Genomic DNA, 20,840 nt, shown 5'->3' on the forward strand with positions numbered 1-20,840 from the left:
ATCCCTAGTCAGCGCAGAGTAGCCCGCAAGGAGGATGTTTAGACAAGAGTGTGTGAACACAGTGAGAAGGAAGCCCAGGAGGGAACCCTCACTTGACTTTGGCGGCTTCCGGGAGATGCTGCAGCTCCGACGGCATCGTCAGGATGTCAGGGAAATGCTTCTCCAGAATCATGATCAGGTAATGGAGCAGAGAGATGTTTCTGTGGATGAAAGCCGGGTCACGGGTAAGGAAATGAGGGTCGGGAAGCATCTAGGCTGAGGTGTTAGGGGAAAGAGGGAGGAGTGGGGTCAGACAGGGAGACAGGGAAAGGGGGAGGAGGGGAGAGGCCAGGGTGGGGTGTGATGGAGGCTAAGGGGGCAGGCTGGGTCCCACCTGTCAATGCTGGACTTGGTGTCTGCGATCTTGTTGAGGCTGGCCACCCGGAACCCGTAGGCGCCCCCACGCTGCCCCTTGTTCATGAAGTTACCGATAGCCAGGACAACCTCTAGCATCTGCTTTAGACGCTTGCTGCGAATCAGCTCCCGGGAGGCCAGCAGGATGGCTGGGAGACGAGGGGCAGGTCAGAGTCCCTACACAGAGGAGGCCAGGGCAGCGGGGCCCCTTGCACCTCAGGAGGATGCCACCACAATGTCCAGAAAAGGGGCTGCAAGTGTTCTCAATTCTCAGAGGGGCAGAGACTGTGCCCACACCTCCATAGACAGTCCACTCCACACCTGCCCGTCTCAGGGAAGCAGACACACTCGCCAAAAGCCAATTCACCAAAGAACCCATTCTCAGAATGTGCCAACTCTTCTTAAGAATATATTTCAGAATATCTTTTCTTGTATATATTAAAAATTATTAATATATTCTTTCTATGAATATACACAAAAATATAATACTTTTACTTTTTTAAACTTAGTGATTAAAGTTCAAATTTCAGCATTTTACATATTCTGGGACTATTTCTGCCTCTTTTGAAATGCTGAGTTTTACTGACTATTTTGGAAAGAAAAAAATCCCTGTCAAATTAAATTGTAATATGTCAACAACTGTAATATCCCCATATTATTTTTGTTCTATAATAAGATAACAGTGTGCTTTATAGTTGATGGTGTCTTTGATTAACTAGGTTACTTGACATCTTGTTGAATATCATTCAGAAAATTTTTCCAACCTTCAGGCGTTTTAACCATTGCCCTCCAATGTCCGAAATAATACATTTGCCAGAAATACAAACTAAGCTAACAGTAACCAAAACTTCAGTATTTAATTCTAATGTGGATGCTTTGGCTCTTCCTCAGCTATGATGTATTTATGGCTGATGTGCAGAATTGGGATACAAATCCTACACTGAAATTTTGGCTACTAGCTGTGGAATATGCTTTTTGATTATTGAAAGTGGTAGGAAGACCAAGCTATTCTGTGATCCTTGGTGGATGCCAAACTGCACATTCCCTAAGGGGCTGCTATGAACATACAATGAGAACCATCTGACTAAAAGTTTCCAGAGATCTTCAAGAGCAGTTAAAAATAAGTAATTGTAAAAAAGAAGCTGTAAAAGTGAATAGTAAGTAAGGCTTGTCAGTAGTTTCTGAAGTTGAACATGTGCACCGTCTGTGACTTAGCTGTAGCATTACACTTGATGGGTATTGGAGTGAGTCCTGGTTTTTTCCCTCCTTAAATTACAAAGAGACTGGTTAAATAAATTATGGTATATTCATACAATAGAATAAAATGCAACACTGAGAATGAATAAGCCACTGCTACACATAACAACAGGATAACTTACAACCACAATGCTGAGCAAAAAAAAACCTGCACAAAATTATTCACATCGTACTCTATCCATTTACATAAAGCTCAGGACAGACCAAACCTTTAGAAAGGAGGTAGAGAGTAATGGTGGGAGGGGGTCATGTTTGAGAGGGAGACATGAAGAAGGGCTCTGGGGGGCTGGACACGTTCAATTGCTTGACCTGGTGGTTGATTCCATAGGTGAGTTCATTTCATGGTAATTTGTCAAGTAGGGCTCTCAGGATTTGTGTACTTTTCTACATGCATATTTTAATAAAAAGTTTACTTTAAAATAAAACTACTTATAAAAGTTTCCAGCAATTTATTATTGGCTGGGATAGTTTTTCTAACGTTGATATGCTGTTTGAAAAATTTGCAAAGGAATCCTCCTGCGAATGCTAAAATGTTGGCAAAACAGATGACAAGAGTTCAAAGGAAATCAGGGTAAATGGGAAAACTCCCATATGCAATGCAGACATTTTAGATATATTCAGAAGAATAATATATTCATGAATATATTCATAAGAATATGTTTATATTTGAAACCATATTCATCTTGACTATATTCAGTGAATGTATTCATAATGAGAATCAGCAAATTCAGTATATTCAGCAATGAACATAGTCATAAGAATACATTCAAGAAGAATACATTCATGAATATATTCATAGAAGAACTGGTCAATTTCTCAAATTTGGTGAATAGGCTTTTGGCAAATTGACCCAGAGGTACTGCTGGGGGGATGGAAGATGGGAGCGGGGTGGGTGGGTGTCAATAGCTCATCAACCAGCTGGGATAGGCCAAAGCTTAGCTCTTCCAAAACTATTCCCTGGGGGAACTGGAAAAAATATGAGCCCCAACTCCTACACAATCCTCTCGTCTCTACCCCTAGTCAAGCCCACTGACCTGATTCTGTAAGATACAACTTCAGCCACCTCTTCCCAACTCTTGGAGGGAAGAGACCTCCAGAGCATTCTAGAACAGCAGTTATGCTACAGCAGAGCGATGATTCCCTTCCCCAGCAGGTTCTGCCATCTAAAACACAGCTCGTTCTGCTTCGCTGGATAATAAAGGGATACTCTTTCCTGTGCATCCAGTGACTATTATGGAGAGTTTAGGAGCGAGCTCCTGGGAACAGGCAATTGTCTGAGATTAAACAACCTGGTAGCTAAGCTACGCTGGTTCCACAGCGCCACCGACCCAAGCCACACAGGTAGTTGAGCACGCATGTCTTAGGCTGACCCCTCATTTGCGCCTCATGCCCCAGAGGCAGCCTGCAGCAGGACAGAAAGCTGCATGAAGGGAAGCACCGCCCCATCGCCAGGGCCCGAGGTGCCGCCCGACCACAGACCTGCGGGGTCACTGCCTATCTCGTTCTCTGTCTCTCGGGTCACAGACCCTTCTCCCTCTGTGATCACAGCCGGCCTGTAGTTCTCCTGTTGTGTACGTGTGTGTCAGGATCCAGATTACAGAAACTGTCTGCCTCTAGCTCTGCCATGCCCCACCTATGCCCAGAAACCTCCCTGAAACAACTCACTGAACTCCAGGGAAGGCCATTCTCTCCACAGGGCATCTCAGGGAGCGCTGGCCAGCCCCAGTGTCCAGCAGAGGGGGCCCATGCTCTGCCTGTCCCCAGCTGCTCCCCCTGAGCAGCCTGGACACAAGCTCCCTCGTCCCACTCTGCTGACCCTGTCCTCACCACAGATGGCCCTCACAGCCTCTCCTGCTTCTCCCCTCCTTGGCCTGAACGCCCCCCACCCAGTATCCTGACCATCGGCCTTTCCCCCAACTCCCTGCCCCTCCGTCCTCTGCCATCCCTGGGAAGTACTATAGGATGACAGTGAAGGGATGGGTTTTGAAGCATGATATCTACATTCCACTCCTGGCTCTACCACCCACCAGTAGAAACACGGCCTCAGGCAACATCTCCCCATTTTAGAGATGAAAGAAGAGATGCACCCATAGAGCTGTTGTGAGGACCACATGAGACCATCCACGCAGAAGGTTTCACACAGAGCGTGGCACATGGTTCTCATGCAATTACAAAGTGCTCCTCTAGAAAAGGCCTGTGTAGGAGGGAGTTCCCTGACCCAGAAAATTAGACGCCTCTGGGGATCACTTTGCCCGTTTCCTACTTTCTGAATGGCTCACACTTAAAACAATGCACCCAGAGGTCTTCTATGAGCTTAGTCTCTTGAGCAGGGTAAAGATGGATGAGCTCAGTCCATGCCAGGCGCTGTCCTGGGGGCTTGCTCTTACCATCACCTGCTCACCTGTCCCATGCTGGGGCAGCTGTCACCAGATCCCCAACCTTAGAGAACTGCACGCAGAGGCATGGGGAACGTGTCACATCTTGGGCACATGTGCTGATATAAACAAGTGCATTTATCTAGAATAATCATAGTTTTAAATTTTGCCCTTGTCCTTGACTGTTTTTTTGTTTGGTTGTTTGTTTGGCAGGGGGGCAGGGGGCGGATGGAGAATAGGAAGGGGTTTTCCTCTGGTGCTGTTTGTGGACTCACACCCCACAGTCTCCCCACATGCCTCTGCCCTCCAGGCCTCCCCCACACCCTCAGCCATACCTTCCACTTTGGGCTTGGCCTCAGCCAGCCGCTCCTGGAACTTCTTCTTGAAGAAGAGGGCCTGCAGTCGCTGCTGGTAGTGGTCAATCCTGTGGACAGGGCGAGCTACGGCATAAGGCAGGCCCCTCCAGCCCCTCCAGCACCCCCAGCCCCAGGAGCCAGCTCCAGCCCCCCCTCAGCCTGCCCTCCCCAAGCCCCTTCTCCCAGCCGTGCTGTCCTGACCTGCTCATTTCATAGAGGAAGCGGTCAGCACGGGCCATCCGCTCGATCTCATGCCTGTGCTCCTCAAGAAGGTCAATGTCGCTCTTCTCCGGGATGAACTTGAGGAGCTGCAAAGAGCAGGTGAAGGTCAGACAGGAAACCGGTGGGAAGCTGATACAGAAGGGGGTACAGCACACAGAAGCCCACACACTGACCAGGCTCCAGGTCGGGAGGCGTCCCCTTAAAACACAGATGCAACCTCATATGGATGATTTACGTTTCATCTGCCCAAAGGGGACACAGGGCACCCAGCTCTAAACTTCTTTTTTCTTTTCACGTTTTTAAAATTAAGAAATAACTTACGTACTGTAAAGTACATTATTCTTCAGTATACAGCTCTGTGGTTTTTCTTTTAAACCTTTATTGAGCTATAATTTACATAAAATAAAATGCATCCACTTTAAATGTTCTGTTCAATGAGTTTTGACAAAACTACCCACCCACTGAACCGCCACCCAGCTAAAATACAGAAGATTTCCATCCCGCCAGAACGTTCCTTCGCACAACTTCAATAAGCCAACCCACCCCTTCCCCCCATATAGGCTCGCAACTGAAATGTATCACCTTAGACTCAGTTTGCCTATTGAATTTCATACAAATGGACTCATACTGTATGTTGTCATTGCTGTCTGGCTTCTTTCCCTCAATATAGTGTCTGAGATCCATGCATGTTGTAAGTATTGAGAGTTTGTTTTTGTTCATTGCTGAGTAGTATTCTACTGTAGAAATATACCACAGTCTATTTGCTTTCTTATCAATAGACAGTTGGGTTGTTCACAGAGTATAGACACAGGAGAGGGACTCCTGGGCCATCGGGAGGTATGTGTGGCCTTAGAATGCACTGCCAAAGCATTTTCCAAAATGACTGTACCGAATGAGAATTCCAATTACTTCACACCCTTGCCAACCCTTGGGATTGTCAGTCTTCTTCCTTTTCCCTATTCTGCTGGATGCGTGGTTCTACCTACCTCACATACCCCTATTCCCCATATTTCTCTGATCACTAGTAGCATTGAGCATCTTTTACTGTATGTCTCTAATGACTTGGAAATGAGCTCTTTCATGAAGTCTGTGTTCAAGTTTTTTGCTCATTTTTAAGTGCAGTTGTTTTGTCATGTTTCTCACTGATTTGTAGAGTTCTTTATCCTGAATATGAGATCTTTGCAAATCTCTCTCAAGGTTGGGCTTGTCTTTTCACTCCAGTGATAATGTCTTTTGATGAACAGAGTACATAATTTTAATGAAGTCCAGTTGATGGTGGTTTTGTTAGGTATTTTCTAGGTTTCTCTTGAAAGACGCAACAAATTGAGGTGGACGTGATGTGAGGAAGCTATGACGATGGGTCACTCTGACTTTGCCTCGAGACCCATGGGAATCACCTCATATGTCCTTTCGATGCCTCAATTCCCCTGGAAAAGATGCAGCCTTTTCTGGCCGCCCCTCAGAGAGGTTGGCCCCCGGGAATTTCTGTAAACCCCTCCCTCACTCCCCAGCCTCCAGCCTAATTTCTCCTTGACCTAAGAGTCTCGGTCTCTCTGGGGGCTGTCAGAGGGGTACAGCTGCCCCCCAGTTTGGGCCTTCCTCCCCGGGAGGGGCCTCACCTGCTCCAGCATGTCCTTGGCGAGGTCTTCCTGCTCATCCATCTTCAAGACGGCCTGCCGGATCTCCTCGTTAGAAAGCTTCAACCTAAGGCAAAACCCCGCCCCTGAGGAGCCTGGCCTGGGCCCTCTGATCAGATGCCAGACCCTCTCCTTCAGAAGATGGATTCTTAGGCTTCTCTCTCTCCCTGACGTGAACTTGGGAGTACATCTGATAGTCCTCCCTCCTCAGCCCTTCTGTAAAGCCTCCTTGGAATAAACTAATGTGGTTCATTCCATAAACTCGATAATGAGGTATTTTAGCCTCTAAATAGAGACTTGAGTCTGTGGTCTCTTGCTTGAGTCTCTGACAGAGCTGATAGGGACAATTTGAGAGGCAGGGAGAAGAGTTTCTGATCCTTTTCCTTCTCCTCATGCCTAAAATATCTGCAGCATCTCCATGGGAGGATGGGAGTATCGGCAGACTTCTAAGGGGGCAGTTTCTTGCTTACTTCATTCTCAGAAGACAGACCAGCCCTCAGTCTCTGACAGCACCTCAGCTCCCACACAGCTGCTCCAATCTGTCTTGCTGTCTGGGAGGGGGAGACGCCACCCCAACCCCTGCACACATACACTCCCTATGCCCTCCAGATGCACACCCAATGGGAGCCCCGAGGGTGCAGAACTCTCCCGCGCCATCAAGGGGGAGAAACTGAGGGCTGGGGCCTTGTGGGAGGGAAGGGGGATGGATGTCCCAGAGGCGGTTGGGGTAGCACTAAGAATAGTCTGGGAGGCAGTGCCCTCTGACCCCAGCTCAGGCAGGAGGCCCCACACAGAAGCTGTGCTGTTAGTACAGATACTGGCTTGTTTGTTCTGCAGCCACGGGAAATGCTTGGGGGCTGAGATCATGCTGCTCTGTGGCCTAAGCCTAGTGGGGCCCTCCATGGGCTTAGAGCAACTCCACTGCCCAATGCTGACCAGGCTGGTCAGGGGCCACATGACTGGGGCAATTTCCTGTCTGCAGAGCCCCACGCTGCTGCTCAACGTGGGCTCCCGGGAGAGGGTTCTAGATCAGCGCCCCCATGTTCCCTGGGGACAGCAGAGAAGGGGAGGCCACAGACTGCCATTGCCCAGTCCTCTGCCACCTTTCTCCCCCAGGCATTAAGGTCAACCATCATCTTCTGCTCTAGCCCTACCTCTGGCCCCTGCTTCCTGGGGGGCCCATTCCCTCCCATCAGGAACCTATCATGGGGCAGCAGCCAAAGAGGCAGGCCAAGCACATACTTGGAGAGAAGGATGATGCAGTTCTGAGCCCTCCGGCCATCAATAACTGACAGCTCTTTGACTTTGCGGGAGGCCAGGTAGATGTCCTCGGTGGAGCCCAACTCTTTCTGCAACCAACAAGCCGATGAGAAAGGTTGATGTGTGTGCTTTCCCCAGTCCTCTCCTTGCCCTCCCCTCCCTCCAGGAGCCACCTCCCTACCAACCAGGGAGTATACCTGGTGTGAAAGGAAGAAAGAAAGGTAAAGAAAAAGACAGGAGAGGGAGAGGAGGGTAGTGAATAACTGACTCTCTAAAAGGAGTCATCTGGGACTTTACCACGAGCTAGAATAGGTTGGGGCAAAGCAATGAGGAACCCCCTTTTTAAGATTGCCCTCTTTGGGCAAACTAAAGGCGCTATTCCTACGGAGGAGAGTGACTGGTCCCTGTGGCTTCAGGCAACGTGCTATGATCTACAAGTCCCTAGAGAATCAACTCCCATGCTTAGTGCCCCTCCCAAGAGCCTCCCCCAGCTTATGATAAGAAGTTGGTTCTAAGTCCCCATGGGACCACAGCTTCTGGACTCTTAGGGACTTCAGGCACAGCCCAACGTGCCCTGAGTAGAAGGCATCCACATGTTCAGAGGTGGGGAAACTGAGGCAGAATTCCACATAGAATTCTCTCCTCTGGGGTTCCAGCAGGCATATTCCCAAGAAATCAAAGATTCCATCCGCCTTCTCTTGGGCCCCTTCTTACTTAGACAGGAGGCCACTGTCTTACTTAGACAGGAGCATACTTCTTACTCTGGGAGGTCCCTCCAAGCACATGTGCCGTGTGGTACAACTGCAGGGGCCACCACTCACGTCACTAGCTTTGTGAACTGTGCCCCGGGAATTGTGCAGCGCCCAGCCTGAGCCGTCTTACAGGACAGCCTGGCTGTGGGCCCTTGTCTTGGGTAAGACAAGAGACCTAGAAGCTTTCTCCTTACTTTAGTAGCCATTCACCTCCACTGCGGTCAGGGGTCTGTTTACACTAAACCCCCTCCTACATTTCTGCTTTCTCTTTGGGGACCCTCCCCTGTGCCATCCTGTATGAGTGGGTAATAAGGTAGAATGGACAGGCCCTATTTGGAGGCCCAGTATAAGGCAGCAGCCCAGAGTAGTAGTTAAAAGTTGGAGTATCCAGAGCCCCAAGTGACTCACCTGCTGAGAAGGATTAGTTATCAGCTCCTAGGCAGGTAGCAGCCACAGCCAACAGAGAATTAAACATGCACAACGTTAGCCAAGAGGTACAGGGACCCAGAAATAGGAGGAGAGAAACGGGGACCCCTCAATTCTATCGGTCTGCCCCATCCCAATGAGACCCCCAGGGCTGGAGACAGAGACCTGTAAGTAGCACTGAGCAGGAGCTACTTCTAGCAGACATGCACTCAGAGAGAAGCCATACGAAGCAGAGGACAGGCAGAGTCTCCCGCTAGCCTGGGGCCCAGTGGGACCACCACTCCAGGCCCCCAAGCTTCCCCACCCCAGGCCTTGGCTGCCATTCTTCCCTCTCCTCTGCTGGAACTCTGCCCTGAGGGCAGAGGGCATTCCTCTAATGGGAGCCAAGGAGGCAGAGCTGTCAATTGGTTCTCCCTTCCGGATCCTCATGGAGCTGAAGTCACTAACTCAGAACATGCACAGGGCACAGAGGGAAGACCCACAGCTCATAGGACTTCCCCCCGCCCCGTGACCATCCGGGTCCCAGGACAGGGAGAGGAAGCGGCCAGGACAACACAGCCTCTGAGATCTCTCTGGCTCTGTTGCTGTGAAGTCAGCCTCACCATCTGAGCAATTGCTGAATGACAGTAGTCTGCATGAGCCCAGCCCTGAAACAGGGGGCTGGACGGTGTGGGCTCAGAGAGGTGAGTGGGGACAGAATGGGCTTTTCCATCGTAACTCTTCTCCACTCACCAAATGGGGACCCCAAACCCAGCTTGTCCTCAATCCCACAGCCCCTCTTTCCCCACTAGCCCCCACCCTGGCCCCACCTCAGGATCCCAAAGACCAGTGGTCCAGAGGAAGATGCTCAAACTTGGTGGAGGGGTGTGATTTTGGCCATGCCTGACACAGCCCTTGCACACACTTCCTCCATCCTCGACGCCCATTCAGAAGCACTAAGGCACAGGATTCCTTTCAGCTGCTGCCTGGCTGTGCCTGCCTGACATGGGCAAGAGCTAAACATGGCTCCTGACAGCAGGGGTAGAAATCAATGTCTTGAGCACCCGTATTTAAATTAAATAAACAACCATCTGTTTTTTGTAGAACCCCAAAACAGAACCAGAGCTTCATCCTCACCCTACCCCTTGGGCTGGTCCCCTAGGAGCCATCACACGTGCCCTCAGTCCTATCTGCCCTCAAGAAGGGTCAGCCACAGGTCTGGACTTGGCAGAAGGCTGTTGGGAGCCTGTTCACAACATGCAGCCACTGCCCAGGGCCCAGGAGGGCACAGATTCCACTCAGTAGAACCCGGAGAAGTCCTCAGGGCTGGAACCCTGGGATCAGCAGAGAAAATACAGAAGAAAATAGCATAATCCCAAGAGGAAACAGCCCCTCAGAGGCAAGCCAGAGAGAAAGCAAACACTTTAAGGCCTTTGGCTGGTGATGCCCAAATTGAACTAGGGCCGAAGGCCCCCAGATGTGCTAGCTGCAATGCAGATTTCCGGGCAATGAGATTCCCGACTCATCTCCTGACTCACATCCATGTAAGGATGAGGTCTGAGACTCAGCATTCTTGGCAATCCCCAAAAGTACTCGGCATAGTTTGAGACCCCTGCCTTAGGAACCACCTGTGTTCTGCCACTAACCCCACTCCCCTGACTGCTGCTGGAAGACCATGCTTACTGGTCAGCCATCTGTACAGTGTCTGTAGAGCAGAGCCCAGGGCCCCCGTCAGCCTGCCCAGGCCTGGCCCAGCCTCAATGCCCTGACGTGACCTGGGGCAGCTCCACCTTCCTTGAAACATTAACATCCTTTGCTACCCAACTAACTCTTGGGGGTGTTGGGAGATGAGAGTATGGTGGAGAAACAGGTTTGAACAGTTATAATGCCTTCTAGGTATAGTCTGTAAATCCTGACACCAAAGGAGAAGCAGGGTCAACAGTTTCCAGGCCCTCGGACTCTACCTCAAGTGCTCTAGGATGAAAGAGAGAAATGGACAAAACACTATTTCATCAGTTAATGTTCAAATACAAACTGTAATACAATGGGACATTTCCCCCTGCTGCACTGCACACCTCTCATTCATATCTACACTCCTGGCAAGCACATGGTACCTGACAAAGAAGAAAATCATCCAATATCCGTGGGAGGGAGGCAGGAGGGAGGGGATGAGGGTTGGGTTCAAGGGGCATATGTGAAGTCAAGACTGAAAGTCAAGACCCAAGAGGCTAGAGGGGGCGGGGTCTTACCTGGTGCCTCTGATAGGCTGAAAACATTTTTTCGAAGTCTTCTAGGTCCAGGACCCGAAATACCTGCATGTCATCAATCTCATTCCATATGGTGCCAGGAACACGTTCCTAAGAGTCAGGGCAGACAGAAGACCCCATGGTTGACAACTCCTTCACTGTGGAGATGTCTAATGCCTCCCTCACTCCACCTGTCCCCCAGCTGCACACTTTACAACAGCCAGGCTTTCAGGCCTTCAGAAGGGAGTGGATTCTTCCTCCCTAATACTCTGCTCCAGGGGTGAGACCAGAGACAACCTCCTTCCCCTTTCTGTGTGGGGCCACTTGTGAGCGTGTTACAGAAATCAACGGGAGTGTTGAGTGATGGATGGGCAAGTATGAGAGTGGGTATGACACTCCTTCCAGAAAACCAAACCAAACTAATGCTCCCAGGGCACTTTGCACAGGGCCCCCTCTCCCTACAGGTCAGGGTTGGCTGGAGCCATTGGAAGGAATGGTGCCCACACATATTTGAGATCCTCAAATCCCGAGGGCAGACTTTATTTCCTGTATCTGAGATGGTCATTTTCTCTCCCAGGAGTCTTCCTCCCACTTTCCCAGACTCCCAGAATGTGGACAAATGCCAATGGCTGGGACATCCTGGCCACTATAGTGACTGCTGAGGACAGCAAGACTCTGCCACAATTTCCTGTTGGTCAGACCGGGGAAGATGGTCCATTACTTGTGACTGCGATGGGCCCAGGGGGTTACATTCCAAGGTCTCTCAACTTAGGCCTCCCAGCTCTGTGAAGAACCCTTACACTGGACCACTACCCCAGGGAACTAAGGAGAAGCTGTTAGCCTCTGGGGAGGAGCTGTTAGCCAAGCCAAGAAGGCCCCAGTTGTCCTGTGACACCCTGATAATGGCTTAGGGGACAGAGAGCAGAGCCCCTGCTCCCAGATGCTCCACCCCTCTCCTCCCAGGAACAGTCACCTTATCTAGAGCTTCGTGTTTCTTAAAATAGAATCTCCCACCTTCCTCTGATGGCAAGGCGGCTGGAGAACCTTCCTAATGCGGCCTCCTCCTCCCTCCATCTCCCCCTCAGCAAGGCTTGGATCGAGAAGCATACCTTTCACTCACTGTTATTGTCTTAAACTCTGGAAAAGGGGAGGCTAGGCCAGAGCAGGGGGGTGGGGACATTCCTGTGGCCTTCCTAAGGCCAGGGACCCTCTTGTGGAATGCCGAGCTGGGAAGCTCAGAGCGGCAAGGGATACAGGCAACTGGCCAAACCCAACACAGACGCATTCTTTTCATGGCAGAAACAACCATTTTGTGTGTGTGTGTGTGTGTGTGTGTGTGTGTGTGTGTGAACACAGAAGCACGCGTGGGGTAGTGGAAGGGGGCCAAGCAGAGGAGCCAGGCTCCTGGAATGGGGTACGTAGGTGGCAGAGAGAAGATGGAGTGAACTGAATTGAGGAAGGCAGGAGGGGAAGCTTCTAATTCAGTCCCCATCTAAATCTATGCCTGGAGTGGAGGTGAGCGCCGTGGGAAGGCCCAGAGAGGTAAAGCGTCCCACTGCTCTTTAGTCCTGGTGAGGCCAAAATGAGAAAAAAAAGGGCTGGAATGAGAGAGCAGGATGTTCGACACTAGAAAGAGACAACACACTGGGCCCAGTCTCTCCCTCACTCTTCCTGCTCTCCGTTCCCCATATTCACTAGGGCCTCTTCGTGGAGGTAGCTGATGTCTGGAGCCAGACACAGGTACATCTACGCCTAGGATTCCCCACATCCTAAATGTCATCAGGTCACCTTGATGTGCCTACCAGGTATTATCATGGTCAAAATTAATTTTTATACCCCTCTGGCCAAAGATCTCATCACCTCCAGTCTAGATTCCTGGAGTTTCTGCCCCCTTAGAGATATCATGGGTGTGCCAGGGTAATCTTTCTCAAAAACACGTCTCATTCTGTTTCCCTCACAGAGCATTTGGTGTCAGACAGACCAAAGTGGCTTGTTCTGCCAGCCTCGTCACTATGTGGGGCTGTTGGCAAACGGAGGGACACTATTCACTTCTCATGTCACATAAAAGGCAACTGAGTCTCAATGGTGCTTAGTTACTAAGCTAAAGAGAGGATTACGTTACATAACACAATTAAAGCACACATGGTAGCGCGACTAACAATAATCTATTCTATTATTATTATTATTATTGTTATTATTATGAAGACTTTCTATGTGTCAGTCACTAGTCCAGGAATGAAACTCCGGCCTGCTCTGGGTCTCTAAGACATTTATGTAGATTTTATTATTACTGGACCTGAGAGAAAATCCTAAGCATGAAGCTCCATATGGTGAAACTGTTACGAAAATATCAGTTGCCTTATCTGTCTTCCTTAATTGTTGAGGTGCCTAGTCATCTTTTCATTACATTTTCAAACTAATAAATTGTTAAGTACAGGAGAAAAAATATATACCTTTTTTTTTTTTTTTTACCACAATTAAAAAATATATTATTACTGATCATGAACAATGAACGTTTCCACACAGCCTATGGCCTTTGGTTCTGCAGAGCTGCTTGCCTGCTCGCATACAGTTGGCCTTTCTGGTTTGCCTGGTGACCATGGAGAAGCATCCACAGGGCACAACTACAATGCAGCTGTCGCAAACTTTAACAGCATTGCTTCAAACTGCTGCTAACAGGTGCTCTAAAATTTGAATAACTCAGATTGGAGATATTATCAGAGGCCAAGGAGACTAAGAAAGGGCTGCATTCATGCTTCGTCTTTCCACCTAGATTATAAAACTGGAAGTAGAAGGAATCTTAGAGATCAGCTCACAGATAAGCAAAATGAGGTATAGATAAAATGAGTGATTTCACGGGTCACACAGTTAGTTAGAGCCAAACCTGGTTTGGTTAGAGGTTAGAACCTCTCCTTCAATCCCTTCCCCAGGATCTCAAGGTGTTTCTTTAAATACACTTCCTAATTTGCTCTTAAGGGGCAACAATATGTCTCACCTTTTAATATTATCCATCACAGCACCCCAGCAAAGAGCTTTATACAAAGCAGACCTCAGATTGACTGGCTGGCTGGTCAACCATTGGGAGAAGGCATCTAACCAATAATTGACCTACTTAGCAATCTCACATCTCTTCTTACTTGAGTCTCCATATGAGCTCATTTAAGCTCACACAGAATGGCACTGCTATGAATGCCCCAAGAGTTGGTCCAACAGGCCCATACAACAAGCTCAGGGGGCATCCATTAGTCCCAGCTCCAAGCTGAGGCCTGCACGGCTATTGCTGAAGTGTGAGTGTGGGTCAGACCAGTTGAACTCAATTACCTCATATGTGTTTATGTCAGGGACAAAGCCACTGGGCCTCTTAACAGGACATAGTACAGAACGAGAAGCAGGGCTCGACCCAGGCTGGAACTGGCCTCCAGTTACTAGGGGTCTAATGTGACCTGGGGCATTTCTGCTTTCTGCTCATGAGAGTCCAACAGAGAAATCAACTACACACACAGGCCTGGAATTGGTGATTATTAGTCGATAATATTCATGAGGATCTCTAGCTGCTGAGCAATCTATAAAAGTAGCTAGTGTCTTCCCATTTTCCCTGGGAAGACACCAAAATGGCTGTATCTTGACATCAAACTCTTCATCACAAGTGTGCTGTCATACTGACGCTGTCACGGCCTCATCATTTTGGTCCTCTGTACACGCTGCCCTGATCTTGACAATCTCAAGATCTTTGCCTAGATCTTCTACTCTTTTCCTCAGACTGAACCTATCCTTAAAATCCCAGCCCAGCCCTTGTCTTGTCCAGGAAATACCCCTGCTTGGCCCAGGCTCTGTCATCTATATTACTTCATTAACCCCAAGCACATACAAATCCCATTGGTAGGTGGCTTGGGCAATGTAAGCATTACCACGGGCCGAGCCATCTGCTCCCAGTGAGATGGTCTTCCCAGCGAACAGCGAGCTGCCTGGTGTCAGGAACCCCGTCGTCTGCATCCACTGTGTCTACACTTACCCCCACCAAAGAAAGAACCCAGGGTAGAGATCTGCAAACAACGGGCAGCCCGCCCATTGGGTAGGAGAATGGATGCACTGACCTCTTCCCTCTTACTCACCTCATTCAGCTTGACCCAGTTGAAGGACTTCAGTGGGTGGGAAGGTTGGGGGACACACTTCTTCCTGAGCGGGATGTCACTACTGGGAAAGGGGTCTGGAGGGAGGGGCAGGCCCATGCTGAAGCAGGGTGGGGCGCCAGGGGGAGTGGGGGGCCCACCGGGTGGAAGGGGTGGTGGTGGCGGTGGGGGGCAGCAGGCGAATGGGAGAGGAGGTGGGGGTGGAGGCAGGTCATTGGTTGTCATCGAGGAAGACAAGGTAAGTGGGCCCCCAGGGGGAGGTGGGGAAGATATAGGTCCTGTCTGTGGGGAGACAGAAAAATCAGAACAACAAAGCCATCAGCAATGATACCTTTCAGGTCCCCCCCCCATTATTCCTTTCCTTACAATTATTCTCCATCTATACTAGGCCCCCCAATCCTGCTCTTACCTCCCACAGACATTTAGCCCCCATTTGCTCTCTTTGTATCCCAAACATTCGACTGGACAAAGTTGTAGTCATCACAATGCAACAGCAGGATTGCTACATAGTTGTGTGGGCTGCTACCTGCACAAGGGCACCCAGCTGAGGGCAGGGGGAGCCAAAATCCCACCTGCACTCTGCTTCCAAGGTGTGCTTCCTGCGACAGTGTCACCCAGAGGAAGAAGTATCATTTTTTTCTAAGTAACACCAAGGTGCCACCCTTGGAGCCTCAGGGCTCCCTTCTACGCTGGGCTGAGGACCCCTCTCTTCTCCCTCATCCTGGGGTCTTTGGCCCCTCCCTACACCTCTTCTTCCCACCATATCCCCAAGGTCTTGGCTCAATGATGTAAAAGGAGGCGAGGGTGCCCACGTACTGAGATTTCACTGAGTTGGGACACCAGCTCAGCCACTTGTCCCCGAGCCTGGCGCAGCTCCTGGGACTCTCGAGCCAGCTTGTCCTTCATCTTGTTCAGCGTCCGCATCATCTCTTCCTTCTCCAACGTCTTTGTCTCACATTCTCGCTCCTTCCTCTCCAGCCTGCTCACCAGCTCCGTGTGTTCTGGGATGGGGGTGGGGCAGGAGAGGAAATGGAGAGAAAGAATGTGAATGTGTGCGTCCCCCTCCAAAGGAGGAGGTGAGTCCTGGGTAGGGATGAGGTACGCGGAGTGTGCAGCAGATTTAGGCTGAGATCCTCACCTTTCCGGAACTTCTCTGCCTGGTCTCGCCACTGTTTCACTTCGTTCTCATTGATGAGCCTGGTGGGGAGTAGAGGGAAGGGTCTGTTGAACGCTGGCTCAGAGCCTCCCGGAAGTCACGTCATCTTCCCATTCCCCACACTGGTACCTGATCTCCGATCTGTCCAGCCATATCAAGGAGGACAGGATTTTGACTCTCCAGATGTTTCTCCAGGTCCCCACCCCTGCCCAGTTCTCTTTTATGTGTCTCTCTGTGGGCTGTGACAGCCCTTAGGTAACTTATAATCTAACCCCTCTGTGAAAAGTTGAGGCTCCTGAGACCAGAGACGGAGACAACAGCTAACTAATGGTAGAATAAGGACTAAGTCTCAGGCTTCCCTTAGCTGTATAGTGATTTGTACCCTTTATACAAATAGGGTTTTGCAAGGACAGAGATCAAAATATTGGCCCTACCATGGCCCAGGTTTCCAAAGACCGGTGTGTTAGAGAAATTGCCCACTTCAACAACACAGAATGAGTGTGTTGAGGGTGAAGAGGGGATGGGTCTAAATCACAAGAAGTCCTCATTCATGGCAAACTCTTGTAACAGGGGTTTTTACCTAGACACCACGGTGTAATAAGAGAGGTGAAATCCCAAGATGAGATCCCAATAATCACGTGTTCTTTTTTTTAATCTAAAAATGTAGAAGAGCCACGACTCTCGGCTTCCTCAATAAGATCAGTACATAAAGAGGGGACAGAGCATGGAAGGGGAACTCATTTATGCAGAGATTTAATGGGCTAGAACCATTGCCATCCTCCCTGGAGGTAATACCTCCTTCATCATCCAGTGAAGTGGCTTCTTTAGGCCACTCAGAGAGTTTGGACCCATGTTCCTTGACATTGGGTGGGCGGCATGGTGGACTGGGGTGTGACGTGGGCCCACACAGGTCCAGAAAGCGAAGAAGCAGTAAGCAGGAGACACTGCTGAGCCAGGACCTGTCAGTGCTCCTAGAGTTTGTAAACATGAGACTGCATGAGGGTTTCTCCTGGGCCAGACGTAAGCATCGCTGAAGAATTGGCCAAAGCTATTTTACATCCTGTCCAAGAAGTCCACGTGGGAGAAAAATGGATACTTCATCAGTGTCAATCTGTGTGTATTGTATTGCCAATGAATCAGGAGCTGATGGAAGGGATGATACTAGCCATCCCTGGACGGGAAAAAGAACAAAACCCACCTTGCATGGCTGGTGACCAGGGTTTCGTAGTAAGAGGCACCCAGCAAGGAACTTCTGAACACCCCAGAAATACATTTCATGTCTTTACCCATGCGCCAAGCCCAGAGAGAAGAAGGCCTGTTTACTAAGTTACCTGATCAAGTAAGACCTTCTCCCTTTCTCCGTTCTGCCCCCACGCTGCCCCTGGTGGGAGTCAGAAACTGGCTAGCTACTGGAAACGGGGGGGTTTAGGGGGTGAGAAGAGAAACAGAACAGAGAAAGAAGCCAAACCATCACATGTGTGCACACCACCTTCTGCTGCAGCTTCCCAGCCCTAGTCCAGAAAGGAGAGAGATTTAAGGCTAAATCGAATCTAGAATGTTGATTCACATCTGGAACTAGTCTTTTCCGCCGCAGATTTGAGACTATGTTGGCAGCTTAAGGATTTCCATTGCCTCAAAAGCAGCAAAAACTTCATTGCACCTGAGGAGTTTTCACCCTCTAGCAGAGGAAAAGCTTTCCTATTAAATAGTGTAAAGAAGTAGTAGAAAATAAAAATAGAGCTACAATTGGATATTTACTACTTGTACTTGTGCAACTTATCAATTAGCGCTTTAAGTACATCAATCCCAACTATTGGTGTAAATGAAAAGAGTAGCTGAATAGTTCAAAAATCACTTTCTGCTAGTGTCTGGAACAATACACTGGATCACTGAGAGCCCATGTATCTCCTTCAGGGCAATTGGCTCAGACTTATACTGGAAGATAAGTAAAAGTTTAAAATTAAAAATCAGTGTGTTATCGCAAGGTCTGAATATTACTTGACTTGACTTGGAACTTGGTTCTCTGTGTTTCTCTATACCCAGGGTCAAGTCCAAGATGACAAGTCCGAAAACCTCAGGCTCTGACATCCTTGTCCAATAGCCTCCCAATTAAGTGGCCATGCGCCATAGCAGCGGTCCACAAATGTTCTCTAAAGGGCCAGTGCATAGATTCCCAAGGGGAGTCCTTTGAAGGTGACCATGGTGATATTCAGCAATGAGAGATGTAGCACTTTTTCTAGGATGAGTTCGCAAACTTAATTGTCACACCGCATATGTACAGTTTTTGTTGCATATTCTTGTGTTTGTTTTGAACAACTCTTCTAAAATGTAAAAACTGTTCTTAGCTCATGGACCAGACACACACAAGCCAGAGGACTGGAATCAGCCCACAGGCCACGCATAGTCGGCTGACTCCTGCTCTGTGTTAATGTGTTTAAATTCTTCCTCTATCCACTGCACTGAGAGCTGAGTGACCCCCTCATCTGTGCTGCCCAATGTGGCAGTCGCTAGCCATATGGCTACTTGAATTTAATTAAAAGGGAATAAAAGGTAAAAGTCAGTTCCGCAGTCACACTAGCCACATGGGAAGGGCTCAGCGGCCACATGTGGACAGTGCAGCTATGGAACATTCCCACGATCTCAGAGAGTTCTTTGGGGCAAAGACCCTTGGGAGGTGTCTGGTTTGAGAGAGGGAGCTGAGGTTTCACTGGTGAGGCCCCAAGTAGGAGAGAGATGGAGAAGGAGGAGAAGACAGGTGAGGGCTGGCCACTGCTCACATGTTGACGATGTTCTTGACATTGAAGTTCTCCAAGGGAGCCAGGTCGGGGTCCATGCCTCTCTCATCCTGGAGGACAATCTGCTGGAGAATGCGGTCCAGAAGCTGCCACTGCTGGAAGTAGCCACCGTTCCGCTTGTCTGAAGGACAACACACACATCTCATTACTGAGCCCTGGAGCCCCCTGGAGTGTTGCCCAGGCTGGTGAAACGTGCCCTTCCCCTCTCTTGGCAAGTTCCCTGTCTGATGGGGGAGGCAACTGCTGATGATGGAGAATCACAAATCCAGTCATTTCTTGATTATCTGCAATTGACCCTCTATGAATGTGTCAACCCTCTCAACATATTTCTTTACTCTCTGAAATGTTTCCTGGCTGCTTTTCTTCCCTGTTGGTACCTGAGCATCCTATGTGTTGAGAATGTAAATTGATTTTTACATTATCTAAAAACATCACCTTTAAGAAAGGAAATCTGCTCCAAAATATTACATGCTAAATAATAAAGTCTCCAGGGAAATTAAAAAAAAAAAAAAAAGTGTTTTAGGATTATCTGTTACTGTTCTACAGAGAAAGATGAATGCAAACTAATTACAGGTATGCACCGAGAGGGAGTCAGACTGAATTGGAGAAGTGGTAATGAAATCCAAGAAGATTTTTTGGTGAAGGTGACCTTGAACTAGAAAGCAAAGGCATTGTGTGTTGCCTGATCTCACAGGGCCCTACTGTCATCCCTTCTAATCATAGTCTGGCTGGACATGAACTTTCTTTTCCTGTGATAGCCATAAGCTTCTCTTCATTGGTTCTTGATCTCCAATACTTTGTCTCTACTGACCACCAAGGGACATCAACCAGCATGATCCTGACCTTGAAGTCAAACCATCAATGCCTACACGGTGAAAGGTCATGGTCTGCGAAGCCCCATTCTGAAGCAGAATAGAGAGACCCACATATATTGTTGGTGGAACACCGAACACAGGAACAGAAGTCAGGTTTCCCAGGGACTTCCCATGTCTTCCATGAAGACCTTCTGGACGGACTTTTGAAGAATTCAGAGCTTCCTCGTCCAGGCCACTGTGTCTATTTTCTTTCCACCACCCCACTGACACAGGCATTGCAGATTGGCATTTACCTTTTACCGAGCAAAACACTGTAAAGCCAGGTCACTGGTTTACAGAAGTAGAACATGTTTCATCTAAAGCCTGACCCCAAAGAAAACAAAAATTCCTTCCTATGTAAGGACTCACTCAGCCTCAAAGTTTGCCCACTATAAACTGGAGACAATAATGCATGCTTTCTAAGTCATTCTGAGGTTTGGAGACACTGCTGAAGGACCTCACATTACACCTGGCCCAGAGCAGCCACACAACAAATTGTAGTTGTCACCATCACCACCATCACCACCACGAAAGAGGTTGACCATGATGGTGGCCCATGCTAATTTTCTAAACATTCTATTTGTGAAGAACTTAAATACCAAATGGTTAAAGCTCATTGCGAATTGCATGCTGGGCTATCAGTAATTATGTGCAATTTATGCAGTTACTATGCACACCTGGATCTTAAGAGCCCAGCATCTGCTCCCTGTAGATGCTGACATGTGGTATTTGTAAAGGGAGGGAGGGATGAGGGTGTTAGGGTGGGAGCCAGCAAGGACTAAATGGAGGAACTGACTTAAAGAAAAACAATCCCTGCTCATTCCACATCTGTGCTACTTCCCCAAACACAAAACTGTTTTTTGAAACTCCCCAAGAGGGCTGATCACCCCCCTGTGAGGAGCTGACAGCCAGAGCTTTTTGATTTCACAGGGATCAAGATACCACTTGTTGGAATGGGATGTTGGCATTGTTCAGGCCATGTCCCCAGCAACTCCCCACCAT

General features: G+C 48.9%; 1 protein-coding gene across 3 annotated transcripts in view; it reads right to left on the reverse strand.

Moving 5' to 3' along the window:
* The window catches only part of DAAM2 (dishevelled associated activator of morphogenesis 2), a 107,565-nt gene that overhangs the window by 6,942 nt on the left and 79,783 nt on the right, over positions 1–20,840 (reverse strand). For 2 of the 3 annotated variants that reach the window (XM_019751531.2, XM_074332871.1), the window contains exons 11-22: positions 18,967–19,105; positions 16,172–16,230; positions 15,850–16,034; positions 15,016–15,315; positions 10,907–11,014; positions 8,661–8,687; positions 7,483–7,589; positions 6,223–6,307; positions 4,583–4,689; positions 4,361–4,449; positions 374–542; positions 93–200 (exon numbers count right to left, since the gene is read on the reverse strand). In XM_019751531.2, the coding sequence (XP_019607090.2) occupies positions 93–200; positions 374–542; positions 4,361–4,449; positions 4,583–4,689; positions 6,223–6,307; positions 7,483–7,589; positions 8,661–8,687; positions 10,907–11,014; positions 15,016–15,315; positions 15,850–16,034; positions 16,172–16,230; positions 18,967–19,105 (1,483 nt within the window). The remainder of the gene's footprint in view (positions 1–92; positions 201–373; positions 543–4,360; positions 4,450–4,582; positions 4,690–6,222; positions 6,308–7,482; positions 7,590–8,660; positions 8,688–10,906; positions 11,015–15,015; positions 15,316–15,849; positions 16,035–16,171; positions 16,231–18,966; positions 19,106–20,840) is intronic. The other variant, XM_019751532.2, reaches the window with a different exon arrangement.

This window comes from Rhinolophus sinicus, linkage group LG05 (assembly GCF_036562045.2).
Source record: "Rhinolophus sinicus isolate RSC01 linkage group LG05, ASM3656204v1, whole genome shotgun sequence".
NCBI lineage: Eukaryota > Metazoa > Chordata > Mammalia > Chiroptera > Rhinolophidae > Rhinolophus > Rhinolophus sinicus.